Genomic DNA, 26,395 nt, shown 5'->3' on the forward strand with positions numbered 1-26,395 from the left:
CTGCCACAGCATGGCTGATGAGTGGTGTAAGTCCACTCCCAGGAAACAAACTCGCAAACCTGGACTGCCAAAGTGGAGTGCGCTGAACTTAACCACTAGGCCACAGGGCCAGCCCTCCCTCACTTCATTTTATAGAAGGGAAATTGAGGCTTTGACAGCTTCAGCAACTTGCTCTCTCCTCACACCCGGCCATGCCCTCAGCTCTCAGCTCGGGACTCTCTCAAGGCAGCACAGAGCTGACCAGCAGCTCGAGGCTGTCAATTACAAAAGAAACCTTTTTGCCTGATAAAGAAAGGAGGTTTCCTGCTGGTTCAACCTCTCAGATGAGGCCAGAGGGGCAGGGGAAGCAGGGGGAAAGCGCTGCTCCAGACACCCACCTCCTCTTCCTCTGAGTTCTCTGGATGTGAAGCCATTCCACTAACTGGTTCCGCCGTCACCACAACCCCGTTAGGATCCCCGGCCACCGGTGGGTCTTTAGCATCTGCGGCTTTCCTTCGGTCCACCCCTTCCCATGCACTCTCGACCGCCTGGAGGATGTAGGTGGTCCGTGTCTCATCCCTGCGATGATGTGTTAAGGGGTCTCTCTTGGGGCCCACAGCCCTCTCTGCCTCCCCAGGTCTGAGGCAGCGGAGTTTCTCAGTTCCTCCCCAGGTCTGACCATATGACTTCTGCCAGGGGCTGTCGGGGCTGTACCCAGTGGGCCATGGACACCTGGGCTGCACAGAGAAACAGGTCAAACCACAGCCTCACTGGCCTGGAAACCTAGTACCTGCCACTCAGCATAAAGCAGCACTAGGTAAAGACAGGGCCAGGGGATGGCATTAGAGTCCTGGGACATGGTGTCTGGACAAGCCAGCAGCTCCTCCTCTGCCCTGACCACAGGAGGGCCTGACAGGGGTACTGCCACAGGGCTTCCTGTTCACTGAGGGCTCTCTGCAAGGCTGGGGGCGCACAAGCGTCTCCCTGAGGCAGGACTGAGCAACCTACCCCAGCCACCAAAATGGACAGCCCTGTTCCTCCTTGTCCTTCCTGTCTCTCTACCACCCTGGGCATTGCCAAGCCAGACATCTGGGAGTTGCCCTAGACTCCTTCACTCCACTTCTAATCCAAACCTCCATAGCCATGCCTGCATGCCAGCAACAGTGTCCTCACCAGCCCCTGGGCCTCACAGAGGTCCCAGACCAGTCTGTTCTCCTTCCTGTGACAGATAGAGCTCTTACAATGTATAAAACTGACCCTGTGACCCCCGGCTTCCACAGCTCCCCAGATGCTTACAGGACAGAGCCCAAACTTCTTAGCGAGGCTCAACCCAGGGCCACGAAGGTCCACTCACCCTCAGCTCATCTGCCACATGCTAAACTCCCTCCCACTAGACCCCTTCCCCTCAGCTCCACCCTGCCATCTCCTCAGACAGGCCTGCTCTGTCCTCTCCACTGGAGACCCTTAGCTCGGGGCTTGGCCATCTCCTATCCTTCTGCTGTTCTCAGCTTGGTCTTCACTTCCACATGACATCCCCCACCCCAAGGTCCACTGGGTGACGTGCCTGCCCTGGTTTCCCTACCCTCTGGATTTCTCCCATATGACATGACTGAACTGTCTATTTACTTGTCCGTCTCCGGTCCTGCAGTGAGGTCCATGAGGGTGGGGCCAAGTCCATCTTGATCATGCAGGCCCAGACACTCAGTAAACACTAGAGAAAGTGGGACTGTCCCTCCCCTGTCCCAAGGATCAGAACAGTCATCTCCTCTAGAAACAGGGGCCAGAGCCTTGGCGGGCCTCTAGCAAAAGCTGGCTGACCTGTGTGTTCTGGCGCTAAACCTCCCTCCACTCCTCTGAGCTCTAGCAGCCCATCTCTGACCTGGTCAGGCCAAGCCCCATCCCCATGGCTGTGGTAAAAGGATACAAGACTGATGAGGCCTGCTGCAGCAAGCTGACATCATCGGCCACAGGGAAGAGCGCGTCATAGTCCCGGAGGAACCTGTTGGGCAGAGAACAGACAGGAAGGACAGGGCTGGGGCCACAGGGGCACTGGTCTGCTGCGGGCCACTCCCTGTGTCTGCCGCCCAACCACAAATCCCAGAAGCTTAGTCCGTAGTGAGCATGTGGCAGGGGCTCTGGTATGCAAGGCCTGAAGGGGACTGGTGGGAGCGCCATGGGCCTGACCCACTGCTGGTCCCAACTCAGCCAGACACTCACCTCTTCTCCTGAAGCAAGGAGCTGAAGATCTGAAGGAACTCTTCAATGAAGCCCTGAATGTTGTCACAGCTGGAACAGAACACCAGGGAAGATGAGCTCACTCAATGCAGAGGATCTGCAGCTCCCTCCCACACCCGCCCCACCCCTCTGCGGGGCCTCTGGCCAGTTGGAGGAAAGAGGCATTTTTCATTTCCCATCTCTGCACAGCAACCAGGGAGCAAGGGAGAGGGCTGAGGAAGTGAGGGAAACACCCCGGCTGGGCTTTGGCAGGGGGTTCTTCCACCTGGGCAGCAGCTCCCAAGGGTTCACCTGCTTTCCAAGACGGGGAGAAGGCAGATCTGGTTTATGAGGATGTGAAAAATTTCCAGTAGCTTCTTCCTGGAATGGGAGAGCCTCTGCCACAAGTCACCTAGCAGCCTTCGATGGCCAGAGAGAAAAAAGAAATAAGAGATTTGAAAGACGAAAAGGCACCGAGGGAGCTTATTCCCCCAGTTGCAGATGTCCCCCACACCTGTCCCCTGGGTCTGAGAGGGCCTCACAGTTCACTGTTGACTGCAGCTGGCAAAAGGCTACAGGCCCTGAGTGGTTGGCGGGTTCCAGGGCTGCTTCTCGGTTTAAACAGTGGGTCAGGAACCAATGGGTGGGTTAACAGGAGCTTGGAACAACGCTGAGAGGGGAAAAGCTCAGATGCAGGGGCCAGGAGGATGCTAGGTAGGGACACACGAGCCTGAAGCTGCAAGATCCTTGGTCCCAACCCTTGTCTTAGAGATGGGGATGCTGAAGCCCAGGGAGGGCAGGGCCCACGCTGGGGCCTCTCTCCCCGAGGCCACTCTTAGTTTTGTCCCCGCCTCACTTGCTATCTTCAAGCCTCCTCTTCTTTTTTTTTTTTTTTTTTTTTTTTTTTTTTTTTTTTTTTTTTTTTATTTGTTTTTTTATTAATGTTATGATAGATTACAACCTTTTGAGATTTCAGTTGTACATTTTTGTTAGTCATATTGTGGGTACACCACTTCCCCCTCCGTACCCTCCCCCCACCCCCCCTTTTCCCTGGTAACCACCGATCAGATCTCCTTCTCAATATACTAATTTCCACCTATGAGTGGAGTCATATAGAGTTCGTCTTTCTCTGACTGACTTATTTCGCTTAACATAATGCCCTCGAGGTCCATCCACGTTGTTGTGAATGGGCCAATTTCGTCTTTTTTTATGGCTGAGTAGTATTCCATTGTGTATATATACCACATCTTCTTTATCCAATCATCAGTTTCTGGGCATGTATCAAGCCTCCTCTTCTTAATTGCAGACTCCAGTTCGGGAACTGCTATTTCGTAAAATGAAGCTAGTCTGTGAAGGCACACATGGGTAAAAGGCTGGATTAGTTCATTAATACGACACTTCATGAGGAAATCAAACAAACCCAAGGGAGCAGGAAGGCCCATTTCTTGCTCCCAGGTGGTCACCACAACAATTTTCCCCCGGAAGCACCCTGGCTCTTCCCCAAGCTCACCCAGATTGATCAGCAGTGGTTGGTCCCAGGAAGAGCCTCACACAAAGTGACCTGTAACTATGTCCCCCATTCAGATGGGAAATCAAGGCGCAGATAGGCTCATCCTAACAAAGCAATGAGGGCCACCCAGGACTCACTGAGGTTTGAGAAATGGACACAGGGTCACTCTTTTTTCTTGCTCAAAACTGCCAGCAGGTCCCTGCCTCCTATGACATCAAACAGTAGCTCCTCTCTCTGGTACATGGATACTTAGTACAGCGTAACCAAACTTACTTCTCACTCTGGCAACCTCACACCCACCCCTTCCCAACTCAAATTCAAAGTCTCCGTCCCAGCCACATGGCCTTCCCTGTCCTCCCGGAGATCAGTGCTCCCACAGCTTCCCACGCAGGCTTCCTCTCAGGTTAACGCCCACGTAACTGTCCTCCTACTCCTGGCAGCATTCCAGGCCCCCTCCGCTCTGGGTTATTCCTGATCGTGCTCGCCCGCGTGGTTGCTCCTTCCTGGAACTAGATGCACAGCACTCAGAGTATCTTGTCCTTACAACTTTAAATGCAGCTGCCTCTCTTCTGTGGTGTAATTCTTCCTCTGAACACCTTAAGCTTCCCAAAGCCAGAAATGCAGCTCACGTGCCTAGAACGGTGCTGAATTTGTAGCAGGTATTCTGTAAACACATGTCTATCGATTGGCTGGCTTCTGGCAACTTCTATGCTAGTGCCATGCCATACAGAGCAGAGGGTAACTAGGCCAAAAGGGGCAAGCCTTACTAGGCCCACAGCATGGCACCCAGAAGAAGACAGAGAGGGCAGTTTGGCCCAAACAGATTCAAGTGTTGCCAAGATACATTGCTGAAGGGAGAGTAAATTGGAACAACCCCTTTGGAGGGTGATTTGGCGAGATCTATGAAAATTTAAAATGCACATACCATCTGCTCCTGCAATTCTACTTCTAGGAATTTATTCCTCAGATATACTTGCAAAGGTGCAAAATGATGTGTGTGCAAAGTTATTCGTTGTAGCATTTTTCTGTAATAGCAAACAATTGAAAAAAATCTAAAAGTCTATCTATGGGGCCTGGTATTCTGTATAGTACAATGGAATGCTATCTAGCCATATCAAAGACTGAGGGTGCTTTATGCATTGAGATACATTAAATTAAAAAATAAAATGCAAACAGTACATATGGAACTCATAATATGCCAGCACTAAATTTAAAAGGAGGGGCAATACATATTGTGCATATCTGCTTATATATGCATATCTCTGGAAAATTCCACAAAGAAACTAACAACAATGGTTGTGGGTGAGGAACAGAACCAGGGAATGGGTTGAGGGAGACTTTTCACTATATATTTTATACTTTTTGAGTTTTGAACCATGTGAATGGTTCAATATTATTCACTCACAAATTAAAGGATAGAGAGAGACAGGCAGACAGATATACTTGAGTACAGTTGAGAGGAAGGAGAAGCAGCTTGTTATGAAAGGGATCAGCTAAAAAGTTGTTGGTGACTAACCCCTTGCAGAGAGATCTGGGGACTGAGGTTGCTGCCTTTGCTCAGTGGGCGTTCCTGGCCTCCAGCACAGTTTGAACAGGCTGGGCCAGCCCCAGGCTGTTTGTAGGTCAAAGGCAGTATTACTTGCCAAAGGCAGTGTGGCTTGCAGTCAAAAGTGTTTTCCTTTCTTCCTCTTCACCCCCAGGTGGGTGGAGTCGCTCCCTACCTCCACTGTCCCTTGCAGGAAAGTCAGTTCTTCCAAAAAATTGCCCTCGTTCTCCAAAGACCCTTTCAAAAGCAATCTGTGCTACATTTGGGAAGATGATTTAACAGAATGGGAAAATGCCTACAATAAGTGAAAATAGGCAGGGTACAAAACTCTAAGAAAAGCATGATCTCTCATGGTGATCTTAATTTCCTACCTTTTGAGATTTTCCAAATTTCCTACAAGCATCTACCACATTTACCATGAGAAAAGTTACCTTTTTAAAGAAGTGGACAGCTACAGGCCCATCCTAAGCCCTTTCTTCTGGGAAAAGTGTCGATCAGCGCTTTATTCTAACATTCCCTGGGAAGCTGTTCAATCCTAATGTCTGATTTTCAAGAGCTGAGGAGATCCAGGAGGGGTCAGAGCACCAGCTGCCATCTCTGGCACATGTCAGTGCTAGATAAATGTTTTGTTGAATGGGCGAGTAAACGACTGAATGGATGGACGGCTGGGTGGATGGAGTTGGGCAGCTCCCAGAAGCTCCTGAGAATGGTGGGGAGAAATGCCTGGCAAGAACAGCTAGAAGCCACTGAGAACAGGCCAGCCCCTGCTGTTGCCAGGCAACGTGCAGGTTACCAGCTCACGCCCATGCACCCCTTTCTCACGGTACAAGGAACAGATGCTCATGGTGCTAAGCGGGCAAAGAGAGTCTCCCTCTCTGCCCTATACTTTCCTTTACATCTTTCGTCATCCCAGCAGGATCCTTCTATGACTTCTTTGGAATAACGGCCTCCAGTGGCCTCCTAAGGCCTACAGAATAAAGGCCCCTCTGCTAGCATGTTTAAGGCTCCTCATAATCTGACTTCTACTAACTTCCCCAGATCTGTCTCTTGTTACCTGCTCCTTTTCCTGCTGCCCTGGTCTCCCCACCCCCCGCCTCATGTCACACTCCACTCTCTGGTTCTCCATGGAACATACTCTGGGCCTTCACAGGCTTCACTCTGCCTGCCTGGAATGAGCTTCACTTTCTCTGTCTGGAAGGCTCCTGTTCATTCTTCAATACCTCACTTAAGGGGTCCCATGAAATCTCTTATTTCACCAGACAGAATTTTGCCTCCCTCCTCTGTGTTCCCAGAGTGCTTCGTAATATGGCCACAACAGCTGGCCCCACATGTGAGCACATCTGCTTGTTTCCTTGTGTGTGTGCTCCCTTGGATGAGATGCTAAAGACTTGAGACCACTTCCCATCTATTACTCCCTTGTAGGAGCTTTGAAACAAAATGGAACTGAATTGAAACTGCCCTATTCTTGGTTGTTGGTTTTTTCCTCCCCTACCCTGCTCTTAGCCAAAAATTGGGGTGCTTCTACTATGCAGGCTCCACAGCAGCAGGAGCCTCATTCGTCTTCTTCACTGCTGTATCCCCAGACTGGAAGAGGCCTGGCACGTTATAAGTACCCAGTAGATATTTGTTGAACGAGGACGTGAACTAGAACCTCTATTTCGGCAGCCAGAACTACCGCTGTACCTGTAACAGAAGTCGTGTTTCTGGAAGGTTTGGCAAGCCAAAGGGAAGATTTCCAGAAAGGCCCAGAGTGTAGTACAGGTATCACAAAGGTAGAGAACGATGTCCTTTAATTCCTGTCACCAAAAGAAAACACTGCATTATTCTCCTCTGCCCCCACACACAGCTCTGTAGAGGGTCTGAGACAAAGTTGACAAAGCCAGGGTTCCCCAATAGCCAGATGCCTCGTGAAGGGAAGACAACACCAGAAATCCTGAGCAAAGCCTGGCTGGTCCATCTCTAGGACCACAATCTGGGCAACTCAACTTCCCTAAGCCTCAGGTCTTGCTACTGTAGCTCCAACGGGCACACACCCAACCGTGTCTAGGGTTACTTCTACTTCTAGCATAATACCATTCTCTTTTCTAAGCTGAAGGAGACCCCACCCCTGAATCTGAAGACAATGCCTATGACCCTGCCCAGAAAGTACATCCCAGTGAGGACAAGAATATCAAGACCACACTTTTCTTACGTTTTGAAGAGGGTATACAGAACATAAGGTGCTTTCTCATACACTTTCCTGATTCTCATGACAACTCTAAAAAGTAGGCTGGAGAAGGGGCCAGCCCGGTGGCACAGTGGTTAAGTGTGCACGTTCCACTTTGGCGGCCTGGGGTTCACCAGTTCGGATCCTGGGTGCAGACATGGCACCACTTATCAAGCCATGCTGTGGTGGGCATCCCACATATAAAGTAGAGGAAGATGGGCATGGATGTTAGCTCAGGGCCAGTCTTCCTCAGCAAAAAGAGGAGGATTGGCAGCAGTTAGCTCAGGGCTAATCTTCCTCAAATAAATAAATAAATAAATAAATAAAAAGTAGGCTGGGCAGGTCTCCATTTTACAGATAAGGAAACTGAGGTTCAGAGGGGTCAAATGACTTGCTGCCACAGCACCTGGCAGGCCCTTTTCTGCAACACTTGTTTTATGCCTGTTTTCCCACAGGATCTCAAGCTCCAGGAGAGCAGCTCACAGCTCCCTTGTTCCTGGTCTATCTCCAGGCTTAACACAAGGCCTGACATGCTTCCAGGCTCCTTAAATATTTACCTTCTATCTGTCCTCCCCATTAGACTCCAATGTCCATGAGAGCAGGGGCTGTGTCTGCTTTTGCTAACCACTTTACCCCCAAAGCCCAGCACAGGGCCTGGCACATGCTGGGGGCTCCTACAAACTTGCTGAGTGAATGAATGGCTCAAGGAATAACACACAAATGAACGTGTTGAGCTGAACTCAGTGAAAACTAAATCTCTGTCCTCTGAATTCTAGTTCCCTGTTCTTTCCGCTGCTCCGTAAATAAAGCTCCCAGAGAAAAATGAAACCCTGCTGAAACACTCTAAACCTGTGTGATGGAAGTAGCTGCTGACAGAGTTGGGAGAAGGGGCCGTGAACAGGGAAAGAAGCTGCTGGGTCTTCTATAAGCCAGAAAGACTGGGCTGAAGGGCAACCTCACCAGGAGAGGCATGTCGCTGGGGGTCAACCGGCCCCTCTCCTCGAGCTTCTGGGGTGTGGCGTTGGCCCCGTCCCCTTGCAAACCACAGTGCTGGAGGATATTGCTGAAGACCTGTGAAACACAAGAGGTGATGCTCCTGCATCCTGTCAAACCAGCAGCTAGGACCCCTGTCCTGCAGCCAGGGACGGGTGATCCCAAAACTGCCACGGAGCCTTTAGAATAAATGCCAGTGTTCCCGTGATACCAGCTGAGGCAATGACCTTCTCAGAGAGCGGGGTCAGGGTGGAAACTGCATAAAATGGGGATGATGGGGCATCCTACTTACAGGATTGTGGTGAAGATTAAAAAGACAAAATGTATGTAAAGCCCCCAGAATCCTGTAGATATTTCCTGACTGGATAGGCTGGGCAAGTGTATGATAATGAATATTTAAGACAGACATTCAGCAACATATAATATGTTTTTGAATCCTCTGGAGATAGCAATTTATGGGAACTATATTGAAATAAAAGACAAATCAACAGTGAAGGGAAAACAGCTCATCGTAAAATCATATATGTAACAGATGGTGCTGTCTTTAAGTACGCTAGCATGTAAAATTCTAGAAATTTCTGTGAAGTGTGGATAACTCTGGGTGGTGGGATTATGGAGAAATATTAATCTCCCTCTGTTTTCTTCTATTTTCCAAATTTTCTACAATGAGCATTATTATTTTGTAAAATGATTTTATAAAACTTTAAAGCTCTTATTTGAGAAACACAGGTCTCTTAGAGGGGTATCCCAAGATGGCTGTTGGCAAACAACACAAAATTCACGCCAAGCTGTTTTTGTATGAGTGCTGGGCAGCCCTTAGATTTCAGTCCTGTTCAAGAGAATAAAAGAATTCGAAGGGGTGTGGTCAAGGGTAGGACACAGAGACAGTCTGGGTTTGGAGCCAAAGTGGGGTGGGGAATAAACATCTCTCCAGAGGAAACCCATCAGGGAGGGAGGGGGTCTGCCTCCCAGGCTCCCTCTCCCCTGCGCAAGGCTGAGAGCTGTTACCTGAAGGATGGTGGGCATGGTTTCATCCAGGTCATTATAGTAACTTGGCTGCTGGAGAAAGATGTTTCCTGAAAAGAGAAGAGAAAGGTAGGAATTGGGAAAAGAGGGTGGGGGTGGAGAGGACACATTACAAATGGTTGCCAGCATGCTCTGTGACCTTTCTCCTCTTTCCTAAGCCTGTCTGCACCAGAGCAGTCCTGGCCCCAGGCCCTGCTGGCACAGAGCTTTGGCCCAGCCTAGAAACTTCCCCAGGGTGGGGGAGGGACCTTGCTCAGTACAATTTAACCTTTTAAGCACCTTGGCCTAGTGAATTACATAAAAGACCTGCCCTGATCAAACCAGCTCGCCCTGACATCCCCAGGGAGTGATCACACGTGGGCACCGTGCCTCGTATGACAGCATTAGCTTTGGAAGTGGGAGTTAGTCATCCAGGAAAATCAGGAGATATGATCTCTTTGCTCAAGAAACCTGGATACTACAATCCAGGATTCTTGCCAGGCCATGCCTCCAATAATGTGAGGAGACTCTAGGGAGAAATTTATCTGGAAATTCTCTTACCCTCTGCTTTTGAATATGCTAGCCATACTAACCCACCCTGCTCCAAGGTGAGAGGCCTGAGAGAGACCTGCAGAAAGGTCTGCCACACATTTGTGGCTGTACCTATAAAACGAAGCTCCTCTCCAAGTGTTTACTATCCTCCAAGTGCTGCCGCTGAGTGTGTAGGCTAGAGCATATGGTAACTGGAACAGAAACCAAGTGTTCCAGTGGCGGCCCAAATGGCGAGGGAGGGAGGGGGAATCACAGCCAGCTGGGGGAGAGGATGATGCGAAATGCCAATGCCCTTAAGAAGAGGCCCGGGTTCTTCATCCCACTATATTCCCAGCATCTAAGGCCGGCTGGGTGTCAGGATGTTCTGAATTCTGGGGGCCCTCTGTCTTTGGGCAGGTCTGTCCTTGGTTTCCTTAATGAAAACCCTGCAACCCCTGCCCTATCCCAGAGGATTTGAAAATGAAGGAGATCAAAGGCCAGATGGGGCTGGGTGAGTAAGCAAGTCACTAGGTGGTTGGACTTTCCATAAACTCTTTGTTAGATGCCACTTCATTCCTTGATTCCAGAAAGCTGAGCACCTCCCACCTCTAGGTGGGCAGTGATCCCTCAACCTGTGAAGGTACTCCCTGACCATCTGCGCCCACCTCCTACTCCCGACAGGCAGGGAGTGACTGAGCTGTTTCCCTACCAACCTCTGCTCTTCCTCGTAAAACCCTCCTATCGGTATCCTCAAGGTCAAGTCCAAACTCTTGACCATGGCACAAAGGGCCCCGTGAGATCTGGCCCCTGCTGGCATCTCTGGCCACCCTCTCCCCATTCCCAGAATTGCATTCCTCTCTTGCACCATCCTCAACCTCAGAGAACAAGCCCTGTCCCCTTCCTCTGCGGCCTCCACCATAAGGCAAGTGTGAACTCCTCCTGACCTAGGCATCAGAAGCAGGTCTCCCCTCAACAACTCCCAGGGCCACACCATGCTCCCCACAGCACCCTGACCACCTGGCAGCGGGAGGCACTCTCACCATCTTTCCAATGCTTAAGTCTGAGTAACAGGGATGTTTTACAGGCATCAGAATAGATCACATTTCACAATCTACCCTTGGGATCTTCTAAGTCCCTTTCCTCTCCTTTATCTGATTTCAATGACAGTGAAGATCTGACTTTTGATCTCTTAAAAAATAATTGAAAGGTAAGGGACAGCAAAGGCATCCTTTGAAATGTCCCTCCTCCAACTAAAGCAGTTCAGAAGCCCAGAGTGAAAGAAAGGTATTGCCAACAGATCCGTGTAGTCCTCGATAGGGTCAACTCAGTGTACTCCTGCTTTGGCAAAGCAGCTCCCAGGGAGTCTAACTGAATGGCCCTGCTTTCAAAATTACACTTGCTGATTCATAATACCAGCCTTGAAGTTTAAAAAAAAGTGGGGGCTTGGGGGCGGGATAAGGACTGGGCTTCTGCCCAAAGAACCATCGGCCAGTTTCCTTGCTCCCTCCTTCCCTCCCTTGTCAACCCTCTTCCAGCTGGTCTGTTCTGCTCAAGAGTTTCTGTGGTAGAGAAAGTGGAGGCTGCCCCTTGTTCTGCCTCCTGCTCAAGAGTTGGAAAGGCCCCTTCTCCACACCCACCCCAACACACACACACACACACACACACACTCCCACCAAACAGACACACACACACACAATGAAGGGGCTCCTAACGCCTGGTCCTGTCCTCGTTTCTGTTAACCATCCTCTAAGAGCCAAAGAAAGGGCTCTCCTTAATAAGCCAGTTGAGGGTTCTCAATCTGGGAATGAGAACATTCTAATACACCTCAAAATCTATGAGGGAGTATGTTTTTCTGGAGATGAGCTTTCATCTGATTCTCAAAAGAGTCAGTGACCCAAAAGCTTCAGAACCCTGGCAGCAGGCAGAGCTTTCTCGCTCCACCCTCGCCCTCAGGGAACTGCGTCATCTCCCCTGGGATGCTCACAGCCATCTTACACCCAACAGATCTAACACTGACCTTGCCTCCTCTCACAGCCCACTCCCTCCACCTCCTGAAGGCCCTTTTTCTGCAACCAGCAGAACTGTTAAGACTTCTCCCTCCACCTGAACCCACTAAGCCCTGCTTTATTCTGCTTCCCTGATGTCCTTTTCCACCCCAGCAGCCCAACCAAGCTTTCATCTTCAAACCCACACCGAAGCACTAGCTTCCTACATGGCCTCCTGCCTCCACCATCCCCACCAGAGTGTCACCAGGTTAACTTTGTTACCAGATGGCTCCTTGACCTGCTCCAAGCTCCTAGAGGCTCCCATGGCCTCATCACCATAAGAGCTCCTACCTACCAAGTGCCTTAAATGTGCCGGGCACCATGCTGAGCACCACCTCATATTCAACCCCACAACTATCCTACAATGTAAGTATATCATTAGTCTTCCCACTCTTCAGATGAGAAAACTGAGGCTCAGAGTGGCTAACTGACTTGGTCAAAGTGCCATAGCCAGGAATAGACCTGGGTGTGAAGTGGGCAGTTCAGCTCTAAGGCCCACCTTCCTAGCCACCAAGCCATGCCGCTCCCCAAGTGCTGAAGCCTGGCCTGGAGCCCTCCCTGATCTGGCCCCAGCTTCCCCTTCCTGTCTCCTGTGGCTGCCCTCCTGGAATGTTCTGCTCTAACCAAACTGGCCTAATAATTGTTTCTCTAGCTAATCATGCCTGGTTTTGCTCACTCACCCCATCTTCTCAGTCTACAGTAAAATTACTAAGAGTCTTTCCCTGGGAAAATAAATTAACTGATAATCAGGCAATAATTAGATCAGAATGAGAAACCAGAGGTGGTTCCAACAAAAAGGCTGGATGTGAAATTTCATATACATTATGCTCTAATATGCTTTTTAAAAATACACACAGAAAAGACAGAAGGAAGTAATCACCAAATAACTCTCTGGGAGCAGGAATTTGGTAATTGCTTTCCTGCTTCTTCATACTTTAACTTCTTCCAAAATTTTCTTAATTAACATATATTACCTTTATTATTAGGAAATTTAAAAAAAAGGAAAGAAGGAAGGAAATCGTTTCAAGAGATAACCCAGCTTTGTAACTGGTTGTCTGGAAGACTGTGTCCTATAATCTCAGGGCAAGGAAGGCTGGTAGGGGTGTTCAGGGTGAGCACCTCTCCATTCCAGAATGCCATGAGCTGCGAGTCGAAGAAGACTCCACTGGGGTGTTGTTCCCTCTGTGAGACCCCAACAAAGCTTCCGTCTCTGAATGGACCTTCCGGCAATGACAGGATCCTACTGCTGACATCCGTTCCTTTCACAACCCAAAAGAGTCCTCTCTGAACTCTGCCCCCATCTGTTCTCAGCCACAATGCAAATCACGACATTTTTAGGGTAGCCCCATTATCCCTGAAGCAGGGAGTGGCAAAGAACAAGAGCTTGAGAGTCAGGCCTACGTGGACATAAGTCCCAGCTTGGCCACTTATTAGTCATGGTCTCTCAGGCAAATCTCTCACCTTTTAACGTTTCTTTATCTGTAAATGCGGATGAGGATAGCATTTATGTCAGAGGGCTGCTGTGAGGATCAATTGAGATAACACATGAGGAATGCTCAGCAGAGGGCCAGGCCCCCAGCAAGCACTCAAATAAAGGTTAGTTCTCACTGCTCTTCTTACTCTTGTGGCCAAAGCAAACGTCCCTACCTCATGTGTCGCCAGGACATGTCCCCATGTGTCAACCGTTTGACACATGGCCTCATACTAAGACTTCAAAGTCCTTGAGTAACCATGCGGTACACATTTTTGTCTCCACTCCTCCATCACCACCTAGTCACTTCTTTCAGAGTTGACACACCTTATCTGTTAAGTCATTTCCAAGCACCACCCGCCACTGCTGCTCTGAATCCCCCTGCGTTCATCTAGGCATCTGCCTGTGGAACGTCTAGTTTGGGGCTGTCTCTGTGCATCCCCTGAGGCTCCACGCCCTACACACCTATCATCTTCTGGAGCAGCGGTGAGTTGCCTTTTCCAAAGAGAACGCAGAGGTCCAGGATCTTTGGGATGTCAAACAGGAAGTTATTGTAGAGGATTTCTCCAAACGCGGAGGGGGAAATGAAATGCTCCTAAGGGACAGTGCAGAGAGAAAGGATGAGACACTTTCCGAGAGCACATGCATTGTAAAGTAATAGCAAACTCACGAAAAACAAACTTCAGGTCTGTCAACAGGGGACTGGCTAAGAAATGAAGGTCTGTCCACACTGTGGACATGTCTGAGCCTCAGCCACTGACCTGGAGCAAAGGCCAGTCTTCATTTTAATGTAAAAAGAAGCAAAAGCACACTATAAAATAGTCAGTTGGGGATTCATCCTAACATGTTTATTGGTAATTTACCATGATGCCTGGGATTGCTTTAAAATACCCCCAAAAAGAAAACTCAGGAGCCAGCCCTGATGGTCTAGTGGCTAAAGTTCCATGCTCTCCACTCCAGAAGCCCGGGTTCATTTCCTGGTCATAGAACCACACCACCTGTCAGTTGCCATGCAGTGGTGGCAGCTCACAGAAAAGAAGTAGAAGGAGTTACAACTAGAATATACAACCATGCACTGGGGCTTTGGGGAGAAGAAAAAAAAACTCAGGAAGAAAGGGAAAACAAGATCAGCAAAATGTTGATAATTGTTGAAGCTAGGTGATGGGTACATGGGATTCATTTTATTTTTGTGTATATTTGAAAAACTGCATACTAAAAAAGTAAAAAACAAAAAAGCAAGATCCTGTATTTTAAATACATACACACACACTATTGAAAGGAAAAAAAATTCCCTGAAGCAACATCACCTTAACAGTGGTTATTTGGGGGGGGGGGTGATTTGTGGGTGACCTTCTCTATCTATAAAATATTTCTGTAATGTTTGAATTGTTTAGAGGCAGTATTATTATATTTAAAATCACAAATAAGAAACAGTAAAGGTTTTTAGAAAGTACATACAAGTTCCTTTAAAAAATCGGAATTAATGTTTTCACACTCTGACGCACGAGAAAAGGCACAGTCATGCGTCAACTGGCAAAGGGCCCTCGGCTCCCATTGATGAAAACACTGGGTGTAACGCAGACCGACTCGGTGAATTAGAGAATAAGGAGGTGACACAGATTTCTTCCCCAACAGTGGGAAGAGAGGTGGAGGGAGACAAAGAGGAAACTCAATACTTCCAGAGCCTTCCTTCCCAGGGGCAGAGAGTCCGGCACAGAGGTGTTGGGTGTCGGGTGTCGACCTGTCACAGGATCAGGGGCTTACTTTGGATTCCTTGTGAGTAGACATGCGGAGGAAGGTGAGAAAAACACTTCGGTGGAGGCGCTTCTGCATGTCAACAACCTCAGGGGCCGGGGCCACCCACTCGTCGAACTTTCGGGGGACATAGCGCAGGTAGGAGTCCAGGCACTTCTGCAGGGTCTCATCAAAGATAACCTAAGCCAAGTGACACAGGAAAGCGAGGATTTGTCACTGAGGCTCAAGGGCATGTGGGTGGACTGCACAGGGGCTCGTGGCCCATCAACCCTGGCCTATGGCAAACATTCCAACCCCAAGGGACCAAGGAGGTAGGCATGAAGCAAGGGCTAAACACAAGTTTCTAAAAATGACATGTTGGAAGGCGTTGTGTAAACATCATTAAGATTGTGATACAATACAGAGCAATCCAAACCATAATTTGCTGTTAAGGATCCAGTGTAAGAAGTAGAGAAAAAAGCATCTCCTAGGGGGAGAAAAACAACAACAGCAACCAACCAATGGCATGTCATGTGCTTTGTCTAAGCGTTAATTTTGATAGAATGTTACCTGGCACCAGAATTTATCGTGAGGCAAGGCCAGGAGCCAGTCGAGGTCATTGGCTACGAAGGTGGCGCGTTCCAGGTACTCCTCCACTAGGGCGGGAATGTTGTCTTTAGGGGGCGGTTTGTATAACACAAAATACCGGTCTGCCTTCTGCTCTGGGTGCTACGGATCCAAAAACCACGTGTTAACGTGGCAAAGGTTAGTCAGCAAGGGCCCATCTGCCAACCCACAGCAATGACAACACTTGGCTGTTCCAACCGGTGACCCTCCAAGGAGCTTTGAAGCATAAAGAACCAAGTGTCTCTAACAAAGGGGGCTTGGTTGCATCCAGGGAACACTAGGTGGGCATTAAAAACCATGTTTTTTGGAGACTATTCAATGACACGGGGAAAGGTTAAGGGAAGAAAGAGCAGGATACAAACCTCTCTATTTAGTAAAATCAGTTTTTAGATTTTTTTCAAAAGTACATATATTTAATACATTCATACTCTGGTATAGGTTAAAAAAAAAGTGGGGAGAGGACAACACCACAAAGCTAATAGTCGTTATCTCTGGTGGGGGGGATTATGACTTGAATGTATTTTCCAATTTTTAAAAAATGAACATGTATTTACTTTTTAAATTATTTTTTAATTATACAAATGAGACATAAGCATCTTTTCTTTCAAAAATTTTCAATACTACAGAGAAGGTGAGTCACCTGGGACCACACTCCCAGTACCCGTGTCCTCCCAGAGGTAACCACACACCATCTGGTGAGTGTCTTCGCAGACCCTTTCTAGGCATTTATGTTAAAATATACCCATATAAGTATTTGCTTAGATCTGTTTTCATCTTTCCTATACAAATACTATCATGCCATACGTATCATTGTGCTACATCCTTTTTATAATGAGAAAAAAACTTCAGTAATTTTTTTTTAAAGAAAAGATGCTAATCAAGTCGTTGCAGGGCTCGGCTGAGAATCACAAGTTCTCTCTTGCAACCCTTACCTTGCCATGAACAAACCTTACTTTGTTCACCATAGACGATGAGCTCAGTTTTCTCCTCTGCCTACATAAGGGCTGCTTTCTCCAGGGGAAGTGGTAATAGGAGGAAGGCCAGGCAATGTCTCAGCTGTTATCAACCACAACCCACCCACTTCCAGGTCTGTGAGTCCAGGCAGAATAGGAAAATCACCACTGATTGCTCAGTCTCCTCGAGAACCACTTATGCCTCCCTCCTGCTTTATGCAAGTTTTCAGACTGTAGAGTCTTTGAATCCCACAAGGATTCCTCGGGGCCCACCTATCGGGTGGGTCTTCAGGACCCCTCCCATTTAAGTCAGAATTTATACAGTGGGGTTCCAGGTACAAATCTTTCGAAAAAGGAATCCTGCTGACTGAAACAAGTTCAAACTACTCTCCAGGGCCTAAATTCATCTTTGTTTCCAAGCTCCCCACCCTCCTCTCTGTTGATACCTCACCTCTTAGGTCACTTCTTAAGCCAGGCTACTCACTGCTTCCCACTCCCCCCAACAGACACACACACACACACACATATAGCCCTCAGTTTCTACCTTCCTTGCAATCCTACAAACATGTGCTGGCACTCCACTGTGCCACGTGGTGGGGCACGTGAAGAAAGCTTCTGCGTGCTCAACAGAGCCCATGCTCCACAGGGGAAGACGCACATCTAAGCCATCAAGTGAGCACAAAACAGAGGAAGTGACAGCTCAAACCTGGCAGAGGGACCATGGGAGTACAAGAGGCGATTAACTACACCTAGAGGACAAGGGATGGCTTCACAGGGCAGGCAGCATCCGAGTAGGCCTTGGAGGATGAGGATTTTTAGATGGAAGAAACAGTATTTTTATGGAAGCATAAAAATGGGCCATAAAACAAAGGGCACAGATTGCACTGGGCGGTGGGAGATGGATTTGGAGAGAGAATGTTGGAATGATGATAATAAAAGCCACCACTTAGCAAGGACCCGCCCTGTGCTGCTGCCAAGTGGGCATGTTTCTATTTCTTTTTTACCTACAACAACTATTTAAAAGGGAGATCGTATTCTCCCCATGTTACAGAGAAGGAAACAAAGACTCAGTAAGGTTCAGGAACTTTACCAAGGTCAACTGAGGCAGGATTTGAACCAACGCTTACACTGCAGACCTACTAAATGACCTATGGTACCTATGTGCCATCCTGGTCTCACTGCTTGTCCCTCTCACCCCAGCTCTGACCTCACCTCCTCCAGGAAGTCTCCCCAACTCCCACCCATGACTGGGTTAGGGTTCACCTGGGCTCCATCAGCACTTGCCCTCCATGCTTTCCTGATTGCAGCACCAGCATCAAAAGGGCTTTCAGATCAGTGGATGCTGCGGATGGGGAGAGAATAAGGAATGGACTATAGAGGGGCACGAGGAAATTTTGGGGAGTGGTAGAAACGTTCATTATCTTGGTTATGGTTACAGCTTTGTCGGTGTATGCAGATGTCAAAACCAATCAAGTTGTATACTTTGAATATATGCAGTTTATTGTCCTTCAATGACATCCCAATAAACTTACATAAAAAGGGAGGGCCTGCCTTCTCTGTGTCCCCCACTCGCCTGTAGGTCTCTGGAGGCCGTCTGAGCCTTGCTCACCGCAGCACTCCCAGTCTCTAGAACAGTGCCTGGAGTCGAGCAGACTGTCCACATACCTTTGCTAGCTGGACAAGGGAATGAATGGAGGTAATGAAGGACCTTGAAAGCCAAGCTCAAGCTCAAGAGCGGGGAGTTTATCCTGTAGGTAATGGGGGGTCACAAAAGACTTCAGAGCAGGGAGCAGCGGGCCCCACTTGTATCTTCCACCCTTCAAGCCTGGCCTAGGTCCCACTTGCTCTGTGAAGCTGTCTAAACATTCTCTACCCACCAAACTTCTATTTATCTTGATAAGAAACCACTATGCACTGTTCTCCAAATGTTCCACTTATATGAGTCTTCTCTTCCTCACGAGCTCATTCACCATTCTAGCCCAAGACTTTATTTCTTTCGATCTTCAATAGCACTAAGTATGTGCTGTGCACACAGTAGCTCCTCAAGAAACATTAGCTCCACCTAGCACTCTGCTAAGGCAGTGTGGTAGCTGTCCCTTGGCTAGAGATCTTCTTGTCCCAAGTTGGGACTTGAGACAAATATATGGTGGGTAGAACTCTCCGGACAATCAATCTTTCAGGAGCTTCCAGCGGCCTGCAGGGTAACACCCTTCAGCACGGCCAGCAAGGCCCCTCCTCAATCAGGCAGCCGTCTTCCTCAGCTTGTCCCTCTTCCCATCTTACCCCCATTCAATGCTTCTGTTGCGGCTACTGTTGTCATCACTATCATGACTGCTTATTATCTTCTAGGCACAGTGCTAATTCACAGACGTCTCATTTAATCCTCATGACCACCCCACAAAGCTGTTCTGTTATTACCCGTTTGGGATCCTGAGGCTTAGAGAGGTTAAGTAACTTGCCCAAAGCCATTCAGCCAAGTTTGTGTGAGGTTTAACACAAAGCCTGTGCTCCTTAACTCTGTGATACTGCTTCCACCCCGGGCGACTGGTGGTCAGTGTAGGAGTCAGGCTCTCTCAAGACTCCAGGCCAGCATACTTGGATCCTCCTGCCAGGTCCACCTCTCTTGCATTGCTCTGCCCAGCTAGTGCTTAGTCTCCCTTCAATACTCAGTTCAGGATCCACCTCCTTCAGGAAGTCTTCCCTGGCTGCGCGTGCCCTCCCACAACCCCCAAGACCTCCCTGCCCCTATACACTCCTTTGGCCTGGGTTCTGGGCTCACATAGTAAGTAGCCTGGACTTCCTTCTATCACAACCCTGATCACACTGTAGAGAAGCTTCTGGTCTGATTTTCTCTCAGACCATGGGCCCCTCAAGGGTAGGAACTACGTTTTCTCTCTTTGTAGCTCCAGCACCTGGCACAAGGCCTGGCTGAGGTCCTTAATTTATTTACTAAATGTTTCCTGAGAGCCTACTACGTGTCTGGCACTGGGAAACCAGAGTGAAGGGACAGGACCAGGTCCCTGCTCTCACAGAGCCCACCATCTAGCAACCTAGGTGTTCAGTACAAGGGGAAGGACAGAGGAGGAAAATCAAACTCAACCTCTCAAGGAGCCAGTCTCCACCCACGCTGTCCAAGAGAGCTTTCTGTGATAACTGAACTGCTCTGGCAGTTACACCTGCACTGGCCAATACGGTAGGCACTCACCAGATGGGGCTGTTTTAATTTAAATTAACTAAAACTAAATTAAAAACCCAGGTATTTCCCCAGTCGAACTATTCACATTTCAAATGCTCAACCTCTACAGGTAGCAAATGGCTACCCTGTTGGAGAGAACAGTTTTAGATTTTCTGATAAATATTCTCCTTACATAAAAAGGTTATGTATGGGGCCGGCCCCACAGCCGAGTGGTTAAGCTCACACCCTCTATTTTGGAGGTCCAGGGTTCACCGGTTTGAATCCTGGGTGCAGACATGGCACTGCTCATCAAGCCATGCTGAGGCAGAGTCCCACATGCCACAACTAGAAGGACCCACAACTAAAAATATACAACTAGGTACCGGGGGACTTTGGAGAGAAAAAGGAAAAATAAAATCTTAAAAAAAAAAAAGGTATGTAACGAGAGGCTTTATAGCAGAAACGTTAAGGGTATGGGCTCCAGGGTCAGCCTAGCTGGGTTCCCTTCCTGGTTCCAATAATTTCCTAGTTCTGTGACCTTGAATTCTTGGTTTCCTCATCTATAAAATGGGGATAATTAAAATTCCTACTCATAGGACTGTGGTGTGGCTTAAACGAGATAATCCAGGTGAAGTGTTTAGAAAGGTTTTGGCCCAGAGCGAGTGCTCTATAAATGTTAAGTGCTATTATTAGAGAGTACTTAGGAAGTAATAGGAAGCCATCCAGAATGCAGGAAATAAAACACCAAGCTCTTGTTTCCCACGACTTTACTCGAGCCCCCAGAAAATACTTCCTCCCACCTTGTTCGAGTAAGCTCATATTCTTGGGAAAACCGCAAGTGGGTATGCGGACTCCAGTCCCCACGCCTGTCTCCTTCTTCAGCAGCCTGGCACCTCTCCGTGGCTCTAATCTCCCTCTGCAGCTGGTAATCGGCATGCTCACAGCCTCCTTATTTTTCAGTCTCACGAGCCCTGCTGAGTCTGTATGTGGCACTTCTAAGCCCGTTGAGATAAAAGACGGCCTGACCTCTGAAATCAGTGTTCCCTCCACAGTGTGGATAGCAGCTGAGATAGCTCTGAAAAGGGCCTACCTGAAACCTGAACACCTCCTGCAGGGTCAAATCCCCTATCCCAGCTTTGGCCTGGATCCATTTCTAGGCCAGCCCAGGCTGAGTCAGAACTGCCATTAGACTCTGATTCAAAATGAAATGTTTTGGGGGAAGGTGTGAGGTGGTGATATGGAAACTACTACTCAAATTCAAGCTGCTGCTTGGAAAGGAAACTTCTACACTGGGCCTGGAAGGAGCTAGTGGTGCCCCAGCTTCAGAATTACTGACCATGGCCCTCAGGTTATTCTTAAAACAGATAAAGAAGGAATTCACTTTTTGCTTCTGAAATTGCACAAATGATAATATCAGGCTGAACGGGTTCAAGGCACCGGCTCACCAGCGCTGGTGAAGTCCTCAGCTTTCCTGTCTTCAGGTCCTTGTGGGTGATCTGGAGTTGGTCCAGGGGCAGAGCTGGCATTGTGCTGTGTGACCCTCCTGAAAGGAATATGGGTGGGAAGAAGAGAGCAGATACATAGGCTCCTGGGGGCAGGGGCCTGCTCTGGCACTGATCCCAGAGCCAGGAGAGAAGCTTCAACCTCCGGCCTCAGGCTGTTCCTGATGCAGGCCTCGAATCCACACTGAAGTGACTTTTCTGCCTAAAGCAGGCATTCTCAGCTGAGGAGGAAAACACTCCCCAGGAGACTCCTGATATATCCCCATCCCCTTTGAGAATTACTGGCTAAAAGTCTCTAGATTATCTTTATCATGGCTCCAGCTCCACACCCTCCTTACCCTGTGAACTCTGTGAAGACAGCGCCCGAGTTCACCTTCTCTTGCTATTTTTCCCTTGACCAGCACAGGCCTGGTACAGAGGCAGCCTTGTCAAATGTTTGATGATCGAGTGAATATGAGAATAATCTTCTTATAACTCTAACCAAATTTTAAACCTTTTGAGGCTTGGGGCCATGGGCCTTTCCTCACTTGTAAAGGGTGTTAAGATTTTACAGCTTCTCTAGGCTTCAGGGAAGAAGGACATGGATGAACAGAAGGACCAGGGAAGATAAGAAAACTCATAGAAAGCTGCCATCGCAAGCTCCTTTCTACAGAGGCCCAAACCAGCCTCAGAGTCAGTGAGTGGCACACCCCACATCTCCTGTCTTCTCGTCTGCCATCCTTTTCACAGTACCACTTGGCCTGACCCTCAGGAGGGGTATGCATATTGGCTGAATCATGGAATGGAAGTGAATTAGGCCCTCTAAAAAACATGCCATAAAAGGCCAGCACAGTCTCAATGACAAACTGAAGACATATCAAGGCTGAGATGAGGAAATTGTCACCTCTTAGGCCCTCACAGATGAGTTGAGGGGCATGGTCAGCTATGAGTTTCACGGGTCATATATGTATATATGAGTGTCTGTGTCTCAGCTATCAGGCCCGGCCCTGGTATTAAGATGACAGACTGATGAGGCAGGGTCTCTGCCCTGGGGGAGCTTACGGTCCAATAATAATAATGACAACAGCAGCAGGAGCAACATGCTTATCAGGTACTGCCGCTCTTCTAAGTGCTTTTCTCAGCATTAACTCACTTGACACATGTTAAATCGCTTTACATGTATTGATGTTCATAACAACTCTAAGGCTGGTTCTATTATTACTTCATTTTACCAATGAGGAAACAAAGGCTCAGAGAAAATAAGAAACTTGTCCAACGTGTCAGTTAGTAGTTGGTGAAGCAGGTTGGCTCATATCCATTTGCTGTACCGAGTCTAGTGTAGATGAGTTTGTGTGGGGTGTGGCTGGCAGGAAAGCATCTCTAGAGGAGAGCCTTAAGGATCAGGAGAGCCTGAGTTGAGTTTTGATAGTGGAGACTGGCCAGGGAAGAGGGGTGCCCCAGACAGACGAAACAGCAGGGGCAAAGGTAAGGAGGTGGGAACCAGATTGGTACACAGGGAATCTTGGTTCAGGAGCTGTTTTAAAGACTGTGAAGATATCCGTCTGAGAGGGGTGTAAAAAGAGAGAATCTGTCTGTCCAGTCCTCAAGGCCTGTTCCAGTTCTAGGATCTCAGTGGATCAGACACATGGTCCCTGCACACATGAGGTGGCCTGAAAAAACCTACAAGGCAAAGTAATGAAAGGGGTTTGGGATGAGTTTTCACCCTTCAGCTTTGCAAAATGTAGATAATATCCTCTGTTGCGTTTACATTATTTCTAATCAAGTTACTATCTTACTAGCCTCTCACAACAACCCAGTTAAGGGCGACAAGGATTATTACGCTCAGATGTCCAAAGAGGGGCTGTGATTTGCTCAGGGCAAATATATTAGTGGCCAAGTTGAAACTGAAGCCCTGCTCTTCTACCTTGGGAGCTGGGTCTCTTGTGCTGAACATGCTAAAAATACTTCTTTCCTAACCCCCCAGCAATGCTGGGAGGGCAGCGAGAAACATCAGTGGTCTGCTAACCAGTGCAGAAGTCTAAATGACTCAGAGGCCCAGTTCTTTCCATGCTCACCTTCCAAAGACAGTAGTGGGAGTGTCCAGTGTGGGGATCTAGGGTGGGGAAAGAGTCATAAGGAGAAGGCAGCTCTCCACCCTTTAAATTCTAGGCCACAGAGTCCAGGCCTAGACAGGTAGAAACAACACCTGCTTTCAGAAGAAATCCACTCCTATAAGCCAGAGCCTAGAAGGGCAGTTCAGACTCAGGCTGATGTGACGGTTGAAAGAGAGCTTTACAGTTCTGCAGCCTGGGTTCAAACGCTGGCTCCACCTTTTCCTACCCATGTTGAGACCTTGAGACAGTTCCTTAACCTCTATAAGCCTTGATTTCCTCATTTGTAAAATCAGGATGATAATAGTACATAATCTCTCAGGGTTCATGTGAGAAGTAATCAGTGCTAAGTGTTCAACACAATACTTAGCATAAAATAAGCACTCGATAAAGTTTAGTTGTTATTCAAGTCCCAATCACAGGCCAAGCACTTTGGGCTTCCTTATTTACTCAGCAAACACTGACTGAATACATTCTGGTTCCTGGGCATGTAAATGACTATCATTCAGTGTGGTTAGAGCTATAACAGGAGATTTCCAAAACAAGCACAGCAGAGAAAGGGAGGACGTCACAGAGAAAGTGACCTATAACCTGGATGTGGAAGGATAGAAGGAAAAGATGGGAAGGAAGGGCATTCCAAGCAAAGAGCAAGCATGAGCAAAGGTTCAGAGCCTGTGGCTTTGAAGGAAGGGGGAGGCATCTAGTAACATTGAAAACACAAAGTCAGGGAGAGGATGACAGAAGCGAGGAAAGAAGAGGTTGGATAGGAAAGAGGGGGCCAGTTTAAAAAGAGCCTCAATGCTATGCTAAAGATTTTGGCCTTTCATCTGAAGGCTGTGAGGAAGCATTTAAGGAGAGGAGAGAATGATCAGAAAGAGAAGACAATAACCTGGTGGCTGGAGACACCTTCTATGAACCACTGGAGAGCAAAGACTGCGTTAATCGTCTCAGTTCTCCACTCAAAGATTTTTGAGCACCTACTATGTGCCAGGCACTGAAGCCCGGAGAATACTAAGATGGGCAAATAACAGACCTGGCCCTGCCCTTTATAGAACTTACAGTCTTCATGGGAAAGACAGATACTAATCAAATAGCCGTACAAACGACTAAAACTCAATACCATGATGTATGCTATGTAGGTAAGGCCCAGGGATTATCACAGCATTTAACAGACAGAACTGACATGAGGGAGGGAGGACGCCAAGGAGGATCTCAGTTTTCATCTAAAGTATGGGTAGAAGTTAACCGGGCAAAGACTAGAAAGATAAGGACAATGATCATGATGATGTCCGTGCCCATCACTGCATCCCCAGTGCCAAGCAAGGCAGCAGAAGCCAAAAGTTAGGAAAAGGCTGTCTTTAGAAGGGGAGCTCAGTGCAAGTACCAATCACAATATGGCCTGGGAGCATCCCCAGGACTACTGCTGCCTCAGTTTCTCTGGCTGTCATCACCTTTCTGGTCTCAATTCAGTATCACTCTCCTCAGAGACCTTCCCAGACTGCCCTATCTAAAGTATTCACTTCCCCAGTTACTATCATATCTTTATCTTGTGCATTTATTTGTCGTTGACTGTCTCCTCCCACTAGACTGTACGTTCCCTGAGGGCAGGAGCTTTGTCTGTCTTGCTCTGTTTGTATGCCCCGTGCCTAGATCTGTACCTGGCACGTAGGAGACTCTAGACATGTTTGTTGAACGAATGAATGAACCCTGAGGAAACTGAAGCCCGGGGTGGGGGTGGGGGTGCGTGACTCGTCCAAGGTCACTCTGGTGCCGAGTCTCGAACCCAAAACTCCCTGTTTCAGCGCCCTGGCCTTGGGGGGCGATTCATGGCACCTGGGACAGCGTAAGGCTCGGCCCCGCCGTGGAGGAGAGGAGGACTGAGGCCGCCAGAAGCACTGCCGCGGCTCCTCCCAGGCCCGCTGCCCCGCATCCGGCAGGGCCCAGCCACGCACTCACCTCGGCGGCTCCACTACCGGCGCTGAGCCGCCCCCGCCACCGCCGCCGCAGTCCACAGTGACAGCTCCCAGAGCGCCGGCACTTCCGGGGTCAAACGGCGATTCCGCAGGCGCAGACAGGAAGCTTCCGCCCGGCTCCGCCCCCGGCGCCAACTGCCGCCGGGAACGAGGGCCCTGGGCCACGCCCCCAGCCCTAAGACTCCGCCCCCACAAGGAAAGGGGCTGGCCGTAACCACGCCCCCTATCCCCATCTATCTCGGTCCGGCTTCAACGGCGAGGATGGAAAGTGGGCCAAGGGTGGCTTGTGATTCCACCTCTTGGAAAATCCAAGTATAATACACGGCTTCTCAGAATCCCAGGCTTCCATCTCCTTCCTAATCTTCACAGTCATCATTTTACAGATTTAATCCAGAGGAGTAGTTTTAACAAGTCAAAAGCGTAAACGTGATGTTGAGTGAAAGAAAGCAGACAAAGTAATACAGACTGCAATTTTGTTTATAGGAAGTTCTATAAAAGGCAAAACTAATGAGTGATGGTGGGGTTAGGATGGTGGTTATCTCTGTGGCTGGTGAATGAGAGGGGCCACAGTGAGGGTGGGGACATTCCCCGTCTTCATCTTAGAGTAGCTCCAAAGATGTATTCGCTTTACATGTCATCAAACTATACACCTGTGAGTTGTGCACTTTTCTGTACGTTTGCAATATTAAAAAGATTTTGTTTTTTAAATGAAGAAGGAGGCTATGTATAGCTATCTTAAGAGCAGACTGTAATTTTTCCACAGAACGTCTCAAGCGGTGTAGGATTAGTGTTCCCAAGCCTGGCTATGCATCAGAACCGTCACAGAAAGCTAGTTAAAAAT

General features: G+C 48.5%; 1 protein-coding gene across 6 annotated transcripts in view; it reads right to left on the reverse strand.

Annotated features, from left to right (window-relative positions):
• Nucleotides 1-25,691, reverse strand: part of ASCC2 (activating signal cointegrator 1 complex subunit 2) — a 39,115-nt gene extending 13,424 nt beyond the window's left edge. The window contains exons 1-14 of one of the 6 annotated variants that reach the window (XM_070516337.1): nt 25,538-25,672; nt 21,435-21,532; nt 15,805-15,963; nt 15,265-15,435; nt 13,966-14,095; nt 9,457-9,524; nt 8,416-8,526; nt 6,933-7,045; nt 3,481-3,540; nt 3,050-3,064; nt 2,506-2,613; nt 2,197-2,265; nt 1,904-1,978; nt 378-558 (exon numbers count right to left, since the gene is read on the reverse strand). In XM_070516337.1, coding sequence (XP_070372438.1) covers nt 378-558; nt 1,904-1,978; nt 2,197-2,265; nt 2,506-2,613; nt 3,050-3,064; nt 3,481-3,540; nt 6,933-7,045; nt 8,416-8,526; nt 9,457-9,524; nt 13,966-14,095; nt 15,265-15,435; nt 15,805-15,963; nt 21,435-21,515 — 1,341 coding nt within the window. In that variant the 5' untranslated portion in view covers nt 21,516-21,532; nt 25,538-25,672. Of the gene's footprint in view, nt 1-377; nt 559-1,903; nt 1,979-2,196; nt 2,266-2,505; nt 2,614-3,049; nt 3,065-3,435; nt 3,541-6,932; nt 7,046-8,415; nt 8,527-9,456; nt 9,525-13,965; nt 14,096-15,264; nt 15,436-15,804; nt 15,964-21,434; nt 21,533-25,537 lie in introns of all 6 variants that reach the window. The other 5 variants (XM_070516336.1, XM_070516339.1, XM_070516338.1 and 2 more) reach the window with 5 other exon arrangements.
• Between the last annotated feature and the right edge of the window lie 704 nt (nt 25,692-26,395).

This window comes from Equus asinus, chromosome 8, assembly GCF_041296235.1.
Source record: "Equus asinus isolate D_3611 breed Donkey chromosome 8, EquAss-T2T_v2, whole genome shotgun sequence".
NCBI lineage: Eukaryota > Metazoa > Chordata > Mammalia > Perissodactyla > Equidae > Equus > Equus asinus.